The sequence below is a fragment of the Daphnia magna genome, linkage group LG6 (assembly GCF_020631705.1).
Source record: "Daphnia magna isolate NIES linkage group LG6, ASM2063170v1.1, whole genome shotgun sequence".
Classification (NCBI taxonomy): domain Eukaryota; kingdom Metazoa; phylum Arthropoda; class Branchiopoda; order Diplostraca; family Daphniidae; genus Daphnia; species Daphnia magna.
The window spans coordinates 10,273,410-10,288,008 of NC_059187.1; the positions used below are offsets into that span (position 1 = coordinate 10,273,410).

At 43.1% G+C, this 14,599-nt stretch overlaps 2 protein-coding genes and 1 long non-coding RNA gene across 5 annotated transcripts; 2 read left to right on the plus strand and 1 right to left on the minus strand.

The window, feature by feature from the left end:
* The first annotated feature begins 678 nt into the window (after positions 1–678).
* LOC116924332 lies at positions 679–8,353 on the plus strand. 3 transcript variants are annotated; one of them, XM_032930854.2, is made up of 8 exons: positions 679–811; positions 3,060–3,887; positions 3,953–4,396; positions 5,864–6,095; positions 6,169–6,404; positions 6,506–6,945; positions 7,241–7,480; positions 7,565–8,353. In XM_032930854.2, exons 3-8 carry the CDS (start codon positions 4,106–4,108, stop codon positions 7,683–7,685), a joined length of 1,560 nt encoding a protein of 519 aa, XP_032786745.1. In that variant the 5' UTR covers positions 679–811; positions 3,060–3,887; positions 3,953–4,105; the 3' UTR covers positions 7,686–8,353. The 3 variants fall into 3 exon arrangements, with proteins under 3 accessions (XP_032786745.1, XP_032786749.1, XP_032786748.1); XM_032930858.2 differs by having other exon boundaries at positions 6,172–6,404; XM_032930857.2 differs by lacking the exon at positions 3,060–3,887 and having other exon boundaries at positions 794–811.
* LOC116924331 (guanylate cyclase soluble subunit beta-1) lies at positions 8,283–14,214 on the minus strand. The gene is made up of 17 exons (XM_045174814.1): positions 14,073–14,214; positions 13,859–13,907; positions 13,703–13,727; positions 13,539–13,639; positions 13,334–13,452; positions 13,229–13,262; positions 13,022–13,140; positions 12,798–12,960; positions 12,546–12,703; positions 12,114–12,296; positions 11,874–11,956; positions 11,637–11,807; positions 11,453–11,569; positions 11,268–11,388; positions 10,569–10,706; positions 8,808–8,965; positions 8,283–8,739 (listed from the first exon to the last, which is right to left on the minus strand). The coding sequence occupies exons 1-17, from the start codon at positions 14,073–14,075 to the stop codon at positions 8,580–8,582; spliced, it is 1,902 nt and encodes a 633-aa protein (XP_045030749.1). The 5' UTR covers positions 14,076–14,214; the 3' UTR covers positions 8,283–8,579.
* On the plus strand, positions 12,571–14,219 carry LOC116924334. The gene is made up of 6 exons (XR_006647730.1): positions 12,571–12,709; positions 12,783–13,178; positions 13,284–13,519; positions 13,592–13,660; positions 13,771–13,970; positions 14,078–14,219. It is a non-coding gene; the product is annotated as an uncharacterized LOC116924334 (long non-coding RNA).
* Positions 14,220–14,599: the final 380 nt, after the last annotated feature.

Below are 14,599 nucleotides of genomic sequence, written 5' to 3' on the forward strand. Positions count from 1 at the left end.
GAAATGCCAATTTCCCCGCACGTCACCATCATTGAAACGCATCTCAGTTCGGCAGCGTGTAGAAATGCCTGTAGCCTACATCTTGCTGTAGAAACGTTTGTCTTCTATTGGCGGGGAAATGTTTTAAGTATTCGAATGTCAACAATCTCTGCACATTCATAAAAAGCCATCCTCTGTGTGCGTCGATTCGGCTCATCTTTCTATGTGGTTTTCATGTGACGGTCCAACTTCAATGGAAGTGTCAACTTTGTTGCAGAATGTAACGCTAGGTTCGCTGGTCGGATCGTGTTTACGCAACAGACTGAATGAATGCCTTTATACTTAGCAGGTAATGGTCGCTATTGAATTGTGTTTGAAATCAATCAAATAATAATATTTCGACAGTTAGCTGTACCCTGTGCTCATCATCGATTGAACGCGTTTTATTGGCAGGGCAAAATGAAGTGAGACTGCCATCTAACGCTATCAACTGCAGACCGCCCGAACCAGAGAAAACCAAAATGAAAGTGTAAACAATCCATTTCATTGTGCAAAACTCGTCAAAAAGAAATGAACGGCGATGGCGTTTGCACGAATTAGAAATGAACCTGAACGGCACAAATCCTGCGAATGTTTTGCATTGAATCGAATGCTAAAATGTTGCGTTAGGACACTATCCGTGGGCCATTCTTGTCATTGCTCATCACTATCGTTAGTTTTGCTGACCGTACGCATATCATGTACGAGAGATCCAATTACCAATTTAGTGGTGAAGTGAAAATTACTAAATAAAGCGTGCCACTCTGCATGTGGATACTTAAGGTCGAACAAGGTAACAACACTTTCTTTATTATTTTGAGATGCTTCAAGATGTTGTAACGCTAGGATGTAAGTCGATGTTGGCTGATGTGTTCTAGAATAATGTCATGTAGTATGAGAAAAGGAAACAATTGCAAGACGTAACCGTAGATCAATAGTGGACGTCTTTTTTCGTTCCCGTTGACCCAATTGATCCATCATTGTGGATGAGACGTGCGACGCCAAACGAGATCCTTCAATCCGATCTGGTTTTGCTCTCTTTTCGGTATTAGCGTCGGTTGGTCAAACGATGTCTCGATTGGCTACACACTGCCCTCCTTACTTTTTGTGTATGGCGAGATATAATTGTAACTCATTATCTGCGTGTGCAAAGTGGGGTCGTCACGTTCAATCATCTGCTACATCAGCATTGAATCCGATTTCTTCTAATGGGTGCAGTACAAACATGAATTGAGCAGTTGATCCCATCAAACCAAACTAGGCCCTATCTATCTTGCAGGCATTTATTCCTTAAATTAGAATCTGTTTGTGACATTTTTTGTTTCCCCTGGCATTCGTCGTTCTTGTTGCATGTTTTGTGCATCAAACGTTGCTAAAAGTTGAAAATAGATGTGTTGTAAGGAAAAGGTTGAGACGACGAGTCACTTGAAAAGTAAATAGGACGATGCTCGATTTGTTTCCCCTTCAAAGTCTCTTTGCTGGACGCAATTCATTGACCGGGAAAAAGCTCCGATCCGTTTCTACTGGTTCAGTCCAAACGGCCTGTAGATGTACACGAAGCTGGCTTCTCTATGTATCACGTAAACATCAAAAGGCGTCTATTTTATTTATTTTTTGTTCTTGAAAAATCAAAAAAAATGTTGCTTCACACAAAGATAATCGATTGCCCACTTGGATATTTTCCGTTTGCGGATCAGTGCTGCTCCCCTTATATTTATAGATCCCAACTACGATGCGGATGGGATCACTGCTTCGCCAGAGCCCGTCCAGCCGGGCGTGATGTCGCCATGCTCTGTCGCTATATAGACGTTAAGGGCCTGCAACACAATCACGTAACCAACTCCCCTCGTTTTTTTTTCTTTTCTTTTTTTTTTAAAGGAAGCGATGATGGATCGTTACTAGATGAAGAGTTGTAGTAAATTATGATGTGGGACGCGTCCAACGGTTACGCCTTGCAGCCACATTTCTGACTCTGTGCTGGCTATATGTAGTATGTAGAGTGGTGGATAAGGAACAGTAGCCGAATGCTCATCCATCATTGGCGGCAATCGTGAGACGAATTTTGACAAGGGAAATCTGGGCATTGCACCGTAATGCCTCACGTAATATATAACGGTTTTTGTTTTTGTTGGTGAGGGAAATTGAAATTTAATCAGATGATGTAACAAGTGTTTTGCTTTTCTTGTCGTCGAATGGAAAATTCGGCATTTTGGCAACGCCGTTGGTATTCTTCTATTATTGAAATGTCGCCAAACAAAAGTTAGACGGTTAGGCAATTAGCATCTCGAAAGAATGGGGACCATTAGGGATCCATTAAGAAAACCCGAGAGGATACAAGGGAGGTACCTAATACGTTCATTTTCAACGAAGAAGAGATGCTGCACGTCTCGGATTTTCTTTTCCTGTTAGCTTGCTTGTCCTTCATCTTATAAGTGTCTAGAGTCTTATAAGCTTTGGAGGCTGTTGTGTCTCTATATTTAACAGGGAAATGAGAAAAAGAAAAAAGAGGAAAAGAAATGGTTGGATTTAGGCTTGTTTGATGGTCTTGGTTGTCTCCACCGCTTGCTAGCATCACCAATTAGTGGACTCAAAACACGTCAGTATAGTCTTTGTGTACGGATGGAGTGTGGAGATGATGACGGTGATCAAGAATTGGTAGCTCAATCAAATCTATTCCAATTCCGTAATTTTTTTTTGTTTTTTTTTGTTGGGGGGGGATAATCATGAAAAATGTGGGAATGGCGTTATAAATAGAATTCAGATTGGCTGTAGCGGGGCACAAACACAAAAACGGCGTGAAGACGACTGATTTCTTTCTTTTTGGGCATGTCGTTGTTTGACTTGTATTTTTTTCTTCTTTTCTTTTATCGACTAGGCATCAGTTTCCCTGAAAAAGGTGTCGTCTATCCAAACATTCCAAAGACACAATAAAAAGAAAAAAAAAACCCGAAAGAAATAAGGAAAAGAGATAATAACTCATGCGGCTATGACACAGTACGATGATGACTTTCTTTTCTTTCCGTTTCTTTTTCTTTCTGTAGGACGGTGTGCGATTTGTACGTTAAGGACTCGCGACTGCGTCTCTTCTTCCACCTTCCAAATATATACGATGCTGTTTTAATAATATAGAAGACCTTCAACGTGACCCGGCAGACCACCACCTTGGTGGCTGTGTGCCGACGATCAACTTGCTGACTGAATTGTTCGTCTCGCAAGTCGCCTCTCTTTTTGTTTCTTGTTTTTTTCTTCTTTCGTTTCGTTTTTTTCTTTCTTTCCGTCTGTGTGATTGAAAGTCGAGATAGGAGCAAGAAGCGGCACAGCTTCACCTGTTTTCTGCGGCGACACGACGACGCAGGTAGATGCGACACACGCTGAGAGTGAGAGCAACAGAGCCGCCAAAAGATATTCTCGTTTCGCCATATTCTGCCAATTCGATGCATAAATTGCTGGCCGCAGCGCTTTTGTGTGTGTGTTTGTGTGTGTCCACATCATAACTTATACGTTTGCATGTCTTTTTTTATTTTTTGAGGGGCGATAGAGAAACGGGCCGTCCTTTTTTTTTTCTCTTCTCCTCCCCCATCGCACACGTTGAATATACACGATAGAAGAAAAAGAAGAAGAAGAAGAAGAAAAAAAAGAAGAAAGAGACAGGACAGACATCCGAATGGGGCATTGGGAAATGGCCCAGCGACCTCCGGCCCATTGGCACCGCCACTCCAATGGTCGGAGGGGGGGCTCGTCTATAGATGCGGCACCCACAAGAAGCCACTCAGACATTGGGAAAAAAAAAAAAAGAATAAAAAAAAAAGATGCCAAAGAGGCAGAGAGTCACACACACAGACACACTTCTTTTTTCTAGTGGCAATGCTGTAAGAAGGTCAATCAGTTTGAAAGAAGACGTTGTCCAGTCCTGACGTTATTTCCCTTTTTTTAGCCCAATCATCCCGTTGATTTCCGATCGATCGCAATTGCCGTGTCTCCGTGTCACCTGTTCACATCGCCGGCGCTCATTGTTTGTCCGTCGAAACGGAGGGGGGGCTGCCGTGTGACTGACGGCCAAATTTCATTGACGAATTAAAAAGAAAAAATGACGGCCATGGGCCATACGATGGTGACCGTGTCGTTATTGCTGCTAGTTATGTCTTGTTCGATGGGCAACCAACATTCGGCTGTTGCCTTTTCAGAAGAATCGCTGAAAGATCTCAGTCGATTGCCTCATTTTCAACGTCACTGGTTGCAACGACTCGATCAACAGGCCAACACGAAACGCAATTTGAATACGAGGCTGACGACCGCATTGCCCAGCAGCACAACAACAACAACAACGACGACGACCACCGCCACTTTGATTGAGACGACTGACGATTCGTTGGAAGAGGTAGTACAATAAACTTTGCCACTTGAAATAACTAAAAGGTTGGGACTATTGTAAAGACATAAAACAAAAGCAGCACCAATTGGCCGATGGAACTTGAGGAATGTTGGCTTTTATTCTTGTCTCTTCCGACTGTTTTGCTTTAGCAAAAATGTACCCCCCTCTATTTTTTTCTTCTTCTATTCTTTCTTGTTGTTCTACTGAAAAAATCAGGTGAGGCCACACACAAGGGGAAACACCACCCCTCTCCATTGACCGGTTGGGTTTGGCCATTTTTGCCGCTCCTGCTGCCCATTTCATTTCTATTCGAGTAAAGGACCTTAAATAGCTCTTTCACCGAAAACAATGTGGCCTCTCCCTCCCAATCTCGATCCGCTTTTCTATTCAAGTTCCGTTTACCTTTTTCTCTTGGTGTCTTTTTAGACTAAAAAAAAAAAAAGAGGTGAATCCTTTTTGATTGACTGATGTGCCTTCCCCTAGTGTATTCAAGTACCTTGTTCTTCGATTTATAGTGGGAAGAAAACTTTTTGAAATTCTATCTGTTAAAATCAAAGTTGACAACACACCCAAAGATCGGCCGTTTCCTAAATACCAAAATGACCCCATTAGTACGTCCATCTTCTATTTACCTTTCTAAAGGCAAACAATCCAAGAAATGTGTGCGCGCAAGATGGAAATCTATCCTATACACGTATGGATTAATGTTTCCGGTCGTAAATCAGAGCAGTGGGTGATAACTCTGAATCCCCCCCACCCCTATTTAATGCAATCGCAATAAATCGGCGTACAGGACTCATACATTTAGCCCTTTTTTCGTCCTTTTTTTTTTACGATATCGATGTGCGTTTGAGGTGTGACGTTACGTCAATGGCGCACTCTTTTATGTCTTCTTTCTCTCTTTTTCTTTTCTTCCTTACATCAATTTCCTGGATGTCGGTGGTGCATTATAGACCGGTCCATAAACTATCTATCTTAAGGTCCAACCAACTGAATAAGGCCCCCCCCGCTCTCTGACTCATTGCTGCTGTGTGCCACGTATTTGCGTAAGATTTACTACTTTCTTGTCACGAATGCCACCTTATTGGTTGGTTACCTACCTTTTTGGCTGACGCCATTCAAATAAAAAGAAAAAAAATACGAGGCACAGGAGAAATGAAAGGGGGCGCCCGGGTTAGTCTGTGTGCATGTGACACAATAAATACCATCACAAGGTGGCATCAACTAGTAAAAGAACACCATGTCGGAATCCTCTAAAAGGGGGGGTTTATTTTTAACTGGAAAAAGAAGCTGCACTGATGTGTGAATAAAAGTTGATGGACTAGTCCCCATTAACTTTTCTCTTTTTTTTTCCAGTTCCAATCGAGCGGCCATTCTTCAACTTAGAAAAAAAAAGAATCCCAATGGGACATGTCCAATAGATTCTTTAAAAACTTAGAAAATAATTTCATATGGTTCTATAATCTTTGACAGGTAGGGGAAAGAGATGAAAGAGTAACGACTAGCGGCCCGTCAGTGGTTAGCCGGCATGCGGATGGTGGAGTGGACCGTTCATCGCTGACATTGACAATCAGCGAAGCTAAAGAAAGACTCAAGGCTAGGAAGATCAAAAAAAGCAAAATCAAAACGGCCCTGATGCAGCAAAAGGAGGCAGAAGAAGACGGCCACAACTACAAAAAAGCAGACGCTCATTTGAGAGATGAAAGTCAGTTGGACGTTAGACGCGGCATTCGTGAAGTGAGTTTATCTTTTTTTAATGTTTTTCCGTTGAAATTTAGCAGAAGAGGAAGCGGTGGAAGTGAAGAAACACATCCAGCGGATGGTCAACGCCAGTTGTTCGACGCCGGCCTTACGTTTAGTGTACGTGCGACAACAACACGAGGCGGCGCCCAACGTCCGCTACCTTCCGGCTTGCACGTGGCTTCATCGTTGCTCCGACGAAATCGGATGTTGCACCGATGATTCGAAAACTTGTTCCGCCTCACACATCGAGTCCGTTTCCTTGCCCTTTTTCGTAAGTTCTAAATCGTTGATTACTGTATTGAGACGCGGGACGGTTTAAGGAAAAAAATATGAACAACAGTCAAACAGGAAAAATATTTGTTTGAAAAATAGGTTTTAACAATGACGGGGATGGAAACGAAGAGAACGGTGACCCGTTTGTCGTTTGAAAATCACACGTCGTGCGAATGCGTTGGTCGCAATAGCGACGTCATGCCGCGAACGGAGCCTTACAGCATTGCCGACGAGCCCGGCCATCATCATCGTCGGCGTCCGTCCTCTCTGCTGCATGACGGCACTAACAGCAGCGACGAAGGTAAAGACCATCACGAACATAGCAAGAAAAAAACGAAAAGCGTCCAGCTGCGTCGGCGACAACTCGGCCGAGTCGCCATGGCCCGTTCGGCCGATCCGCATCTCTTTTTGCAGCAGCGTGATCAAGAAATATTAGAGGAACAAGAAGAAGAATTCGTCAGCGAATCGTCCCATCCGATGATATCAAAGCGACAATTAAGCGATGCTCCACTTCAAACCAAGAACTTGAACCATTCAAAGTACGTTCAACAGATCAATCGCTTTTTTCTGTTTCATTTTACTCTTGGATGAGTTTTCCACCGAGCTGATGGCCTTTCGATGGCCATTAGTAGAAACTGTACTGTCTTTACCGATTTACTGAGGCGGAAACGAATTTCTGTCAGCCTTAATCTTCTTCCGCTTTTTCTCTCAATTTCTTCGTCAAAAAGAAGAAAAAAACAAAACAAACATCGGTTGACATTTTCTCTCAGCCGGTGATTAGTTGTTGGACTAGTTGCATTCATTTCAATTCAATCGCCTTTTCTATTTTTGCAGCGGGAGCCAATGTCGTTGCCCTTCCGGTTACACGCCAGTCGGTAACGACAAAAAGAAGAGGACGACGACAACGTGCGGAATGTGCCAGTGTTACGACGAAGAGAATCGCCATCACAGACACAGACATCAGAGCAACAATCGAGGGAAATGGCCATCGAATCATCGGCCAGCGCGTCAACCGCTGCTGCGTTGCGGCCGTTTGAAACGCGGGTTGGACGCGTTTTCTCCGCGTGACAGAGGGTTCGTTACTCTTTGTTCATTTGTGTATGCCAATTGTCGTCTCCTTTGCAAAAAAAAAAAACTAAAACCGAACGATAAAATTAGGTGCATCATCGAGAAAAAGTGCGGGACTCCCGAATGCGATTACGGCCGTTACGTGCAGTTGGCAGGTCGTTGCCCGCGACGCAACGAATTGCGACCGGCTTCTTCATCCGTCAGCGGCTGAATTCATCCAGCCAATGCACAGATATCGAAACAATAAAACTAAAAACTAAATAGCCTTTTATATACATTAAACAGACAATGTTTTGACACATGTAACGGTCGTCGTTGTTTGTCGTCATTGCCGTCAACTGTCGTCGTCGTCGTCGTTGTATGGATATGCCCGAAAACAAAAACAAAACCACAGCACGATACATCATCCCGCGCTTTAAAAAAAAAAAACAAACAAAAAATCTCCTGCCGGCCTTAGCTCCAATTCCAGCGCGTGAGAGACGCAGTCCACTGAGAATGGCACCTTTTCCCTTTGCGGCCTTTGCTGAAATCCAATCCGTCCAGATAATAACCAAACACCTCCAACTGTTCCCCTTTTTGCGCACTGCACGACAACATCTTCAACGACGATTTCGACAATCAGTCGTCACTCACAGACGCCATCAACCAATCACCAAACAACGATTTCTAAAAACATGACGCAAACGCCAGAGAACGGAAATGGCTCAAGACATCGATCGAGTACGTATCGCCAGGAATGTTGTATGTGTGCGTGTCACGAGTGTTAAAGGATGACGTGTAATTCCAATTTGTTTTTAAGAGAAAATAATTCAAGACTGACATTGCCGTGTAGTATATGTGAACGATGTTGACAATAACAGTTGGCCGTCGAAAACCAAACTCGGCTCATCTTTTAAGCCGCAGATCGTGAAACAGTGTCGCTTTCTGACGTTCCTACATTTATAGTACGTTTGCAATCATATTTACATCTTAGAATTGCACTACGTACCGACGAAAACAGGTAAACGAGTTAAGCTAAACGACGCGTGGTACACAGTTTTTACACATAGGAATGGCGTGAAAACGAAAAACCAATTGGCACCTGATGATCGCCAATCGTTTGTCTCTAGTCGATCGGGTTTGTCCAACCCGCCGTGATGGCTGCACTGCTAGAGGCCCTGTCCAGGTAATAGACTTTCATTGGCTCGGGTTTCCCTTTCATTACGACAGGACCACGGTAAGAAAAACAAAATTGCGAGTCTCGGTTGTCCGGCTCTTGCAACAACCTGAAACGTCGAAATAATAATTGTGCAGTTGAATGAATACAGTCCGTAATTGAGAAAAAGTCGAATACTGGTAAGCATCTTGCGAGACGTTGATCCTGCCCGGAGTGCCCGTCGTCTCTGTCCGGCTGGTCAAGTTGACAGTGTTGCCGAAAAGGCAATAACGAGGCATTCGCTGTCCGATGACTCCAGTCATGACTTCTCCGCAGTGGATTCCAATGGTGATTTGCTATTTTACAGAAAGTTGGTAATGATTTGTTTAGTCACTTAGCCAGATAGAGAGAGAGAAAAGATAATTTTCTCATTTCATTTAAAGAGATTTTAAGTGAGTTTCCAAGTTTTACAGGGGTGGTTTCTCTCGCATTTCCATCCGATAGACTCCCCAACCCCCCTATTACTTGATAGGCCTAGACATCACAAGACTATTACATCAGTAAACCACACGCAGTGCGAGTTGGAGGAGAAAATGTTTAAAAAGGGGGTTGTTGTTTTCTTTTAACGGGGTTTTCGGTGAATGCCAGCAGGGTGATTTTACGTTCCCTTTTTTTGTTTATCTTGTCTAAACTTTCTTGTTCCGCCCGTCCGCCTCTGTCCCGACAATATCGATAAGCATCTCCAGCAAGCAAACGAGAGGGTTAGAGACAGAGAGAGAGAGAAAAAAACGTGGCTAGGCAGAGTTGGCTGGATGGTAACTTGAGAATAAAAACGAAAACATTATAACAAACAACGTCGTCCCATATTACCAACTCTCTCGTTCTCCATTGAAGGAGCTTGTTGCTTTTTATTCGAGAAGAAGAACAGGAGGCTCGTCTTCATATCTCAATCCATCGTCAGTTGAGTGGAAAGAAGGGAGGTAGGAGAGGCTCAACAGCTTCAGCACACGACCCCAAAAAAAAACTAACGACTTATGGGACTAGGAAAAGTTTTCCAACTGAAGGGATGAAGAGCCAAACCTCTTTCCACCTTTTGTTGTTTTTCTCTTTCCTTTAAAGACTTTCATCCGGATTCCAGCGAAAATGTTGGCAGCACGGAATTTCTACACTTGCAATCGAAAGGAGAACCCATCCTTCATTTTTTGTTTGTTCGTCTGCTTAGTTTGTTTTGGCTGATGACAAAACACGTTTTTGCATACATATTTAGTCTGTTGTGGATTTCATTTTGCCGAAAAAAACAAACAAACTAAATGAACAAGTCTTTATGCTCGTACGTATATCCCTCATATCTTTGTTTGTAGTTGTAAGAAAACTTAAATGGGTTTTTCATCCGTTTCGTTCCAAGACCGCAGACACACGCCCTTTGGCACTCCAAACAAGATTGTATATGAACTAGCCCAGTAGCCTGTGTCTGACACAGTCTATATCTGTGTCTATACATGCAAGAATAGATTAATGGAAATGATGCCTCCATTGATGTGGTCCTGCACAGCTACTGTAAGTATATGGTGTGTGTGTGTGTGCCAGCATTGGATCGGCCAACCTGTTCCTGTTGCTGTAGAAATAAATGGAGAAACTGGAATCTTATCTGATTCTGTTCGTTGAACAGAGAGATGAAAGAAGTAGACAACTTTGGTTGTTTTCTGCTACAGATGACTGATCTGTCACTCGGCCAATCCTTCTGGAATATATCATCACATTATTCCATAGACTTGGAAGGCCACATGGTTCCTGTGAACTTCACGGAGAGGGCATGCTGGGCGGCAAGAAAAAGGGTGGAGCGAGCCTCGGCCGTTGAGGTAAGGGAAAAAAAGAAAACGGCTGATTGATTTGCCAGGGGAAAACCAAAGAATGTCGCGTCCCTAAAACAACAACAAAAGTTAAGTTTGCTTTGCTTACCACGGAGATGCCATCGATGGAGACGTCCATTGACAAGTCCATCATGTCGAGAGCCAATCGGGCAATGCAGAGAGCCTGTTCTTTGCACGGTTCAGGTAAGCCGCTGACGGCCATATATTTATCACCCACTGTTTCCACCTGCCATAAGACGCACAAAAGATAAATCAGCTTGTGTAGCAAAAATGTTCTTGTTGTTTTGTCATCTTTTTCGTGTATGCTAATCACAAATAACTTTCCACCCCATAAGGCCTGTTGATTGGGAAATGCAAAGGCATCAATCTGTGAGGCCAGAATGACGCAACAGTCGCGACGTAGCAAAATATTGTGCAAAAAAGCCAAGCTAGATAAACATCACGGATGCCCGCTTTTCCCCGACCATAAAAGCAAAACTCTTGTGAAAGGACAGTATTTTTGTTTTGAACATGTCCACGTCCAGTGGAATAAATTATACATTCTTTTTGTCCTGCGAAACTTGACCACCTATCGAGACGTCAATTTATCGTTGTCATATCTGATTGGCTAAAGTTTTGTTGGATGATATTGGCAAAAAGGTCCTTGACAAATTCCTAGAGAGACGTGACTGTTCGAGTTGCGCCACCTGTTCTTTTCGCGTTAACTAATATACATTTTTTGCTTTCCCTTTTTATGATCTGCACGTAACTTGACCCTGAACAGCCTAAAGACATGATAAATAAGCACCTTGTAAATGTTGGGATTTTTCCTTGGGTCAGTCAATACGTCAAATGTCGTGTAGAGAACGTTGAGCATCCGCACGACTTTCATGACTCCGTTGGCATCCGAATTGCGAGCGCACAAATCACTAATGCATTCGTATTGAGATTAACTCATTTTTTCTTGAATAATATTAGGTGATGAGAATAAACCTGAAACCGACGATGCCGCTGAAGAGGAGAGTCACCATTTCGTAACGGCGGGCAGCAACTGGACGTCCGTGACGCAATTCGTTGGCCACAGAAGGAGGTAGAACCGAATACAATAACCTGACACGTAAGAAAACATGTTGATTTTAATCGTGATGTAGTAGTGTCAATAGTGTCGTTATCTCACGTGTCTGTTTTCTGTTTTTCACGTTCCAATTCGACTTTGGTCTGTTGCAACTGGTCTGTCAACATTTCCAAGTCGCGAGTCAATTTGTATTCAGCCTCAAACTGTTCGGACAGCAACACCAGATCCCTCGTAGCGTCGTGCAGGGGAATATCAGACAGATATAATCCACGCCTGTAGCGTCAGGAGTATCATCTTAGCTGATTAATGGCAACCAATCATCAATTTAACTTGTCACACCTGGTCAAGTCTTCCAAATTGAGGACACTGGGCGAACCGAGGAAAAGCATTAGGCCGTTCTCTGGAACATGAATCATCTCGCCCTGTCAACAGCAATACCAAAATGAAAAAACAAAAACAAGATGAAGCAAAACCGGTTGCAGACAGGGACATTCATTTGTCTTGCTTTTTAGGTGCAAGTGATCGGCAACAGATGCGCAACTAGAGGCCAGAGGGCAATAAGAATATTTTCATTTATACTTTGAGACGTAGATTGGCTTCCTGAATAATCCCTGTTCCGTCCTCGTGGCGCCAGGTGGCCAAAGATGGAACCGCCTTATCCTGTTGTTGAACGTCGATCTTCTTCTCCTTTGTCACGAGAATGTACACCGTGTTGATGTGGGCCAACAGATTCTCGAAAGTCAACTCCATATGAGGTCGAACCTGATACACACCCAAACAAACGTTCACTTTTTGTTTTGTTTTCTAGAAATTATTATCGAAATGGTCATCGACTACTTGACATTTATCCGAACGTGTGCGTCTTTAGAGCACGAAAAAGATTCTACGACAAGATTAACAAATGTTTATCGATTGTAGACCCGATTTCCCGTTTAGTCAGGATTCTTTTCTTTAAAAAAAAACTTAATCTCCTTATGAACTTGCACATAAAAAAAAAAAAATTAGTTTTACCATGCGCAAAATATCTGTGATCTTGCAGTCGGATCGATCGATGCTGGCGGGCAGGATCCTCTTGAGAGAATCGCCTACTTGCTTGATGGACAAGTTTCGATCGAATAAAACGTGAAATGGGAAAGCCCGGCAAAAAAGTTGGGACGATATTTTCGGTTCTAAATGTGAGATAGACACGAAATAAATTTAATCATTGTAAATAAAGTATATATGTTTTCTCTTTTTTTCCATTCACAGGGGGAAAGGACAAACCATTGGAGCTGAAGATGAGATCGACGTCGTCGGCCGTCGTATCCTGGTGTGTTTTGGCCTTGTTCTTTTCCTGAATGAGGAATTCGCCGTGGCCGCTGCTGCCCTGCGAACTGCGCAGCAATTTGACATCAACGTCCACTTTATGCAGCTTTTTTGCCACGGCCTGTAAACAGAAATGTTGTATACTTAATCATAAACTGAAGAGAGACGATAACGTTTCATACGTTAACGATGCCGATGACGATCGATTCGAGACCAGGACGGTCGGAGTAATAATGCAAAATGAGAGAGCCGTCAGGTGCATCGGTGCAACGGAAAGACGGTGCCTTCATCCCAGGATAAACTTGTTCAAAATCAAGACGACAAGTCATTTATTTTACAGTAGGTATCCTTCGTTTTCATCCAATTATTAAAATCAATGTGTTACATACTGGTGGCTAGATGATCGTGCAGGGCATCTAAATTCTAAAATCATCGCGTCGAAAGAATGATTTTTAGGAATATCGAAGACGACGTATGATTGAAGAAAACGATACCTGGAGGAAGTCGCGGGGTGTGGCTCCCAATACCTGAAGAATTCGATCATAACCGGAATCTTGGCAGAAATCCAGAAATTTCTCCCCGAATTTTTCCAACAGGAGATTGGCTGGCACCTCTGTGCATTTTTGGATCAATTTTATGCATAACGAACAACGGAACAAAATTATTGGATAAAGTGACAGGTAAGTTATTATGACGTACTTAGAACGCGTTCAGCTGCTCCAACAATATTGTACGTAACGTCGTCCTCGTAGATTTGGCGAACAAGGAAATGGCCTTCCATATTGACTTCGGCTTCCTTTCTACAATTAAACAAACGAAAGGTAATGAAACTGAATAATCAATCAGCCAAAGAGGATTATTACTTGATTTGTTCCCAGACATCCTTTCCTAATTGGATAGTTTTTTTGTTTTATTTTTGTTGCCGCATAAGGAAGTCGAAAAGAATGCAAAAAGAAATACAATTCCCGACGGTGTTGCACTATCAGATAATTAAGAATGAAACAGTGGCGCAATCCTACCATAATTCTCGAGGACGAGAAGTTCGAGTGCGTAATTGACGAATCCGTACTATCCAAAAACAGTGAACACGTCCAGACAAGGGAGAACAGTTGATGTCATCAAACCGTAAAGGTATATCATTAAGCCATAATCAATTAGGAAATAAATCGATTATTAATAATGAAAAAAACAAACAAAAAAACTGATGAATGGAACCAATCATTCAAAATTTACCATAGCTGGCGACTGTAAACAGCGGAATGAAATGGCAACCAGCAAAAGGCCGTAGAGTTAAAAAGAGAGACGAGCAAACTCCAGGAGCGTAAGATGTTGGGCGAGCCAGCAAGCGAACTGTGTGCTATCGTCGACTGTGTGCCAGAGAGAGAAGAAGCTGTACAAGTTGCATAGACACTCACTCCTCCTTCCTAGCTTATTTTTGCTCTCAATCGCTGTTTCGCCTGGGCGACTCCGCCTGCGCTCCCCTCTTCTCTCTACTTCTTCTTCCTTCTCTCGCATTTGGACGGATGTAGGAAGAACCCGTTGAACGCGCTGTTTTGTTGCTTTCAAAGACGGCGCGCATGTTCGTACTCCGGTCGATATCCTTCTGCTGATGCCCAGCAGCAGACATCAACATGGTCGACGGCAGTATCACCTTGAGTTGGAATACCCGAGTGCTGCTGCACGTATGCCACCGTTCCTTCCATCACACCAAAGTCCCACTCTGTGTGTGTGTCTTCGAGCACTTGAGAGATGCGAGGAGA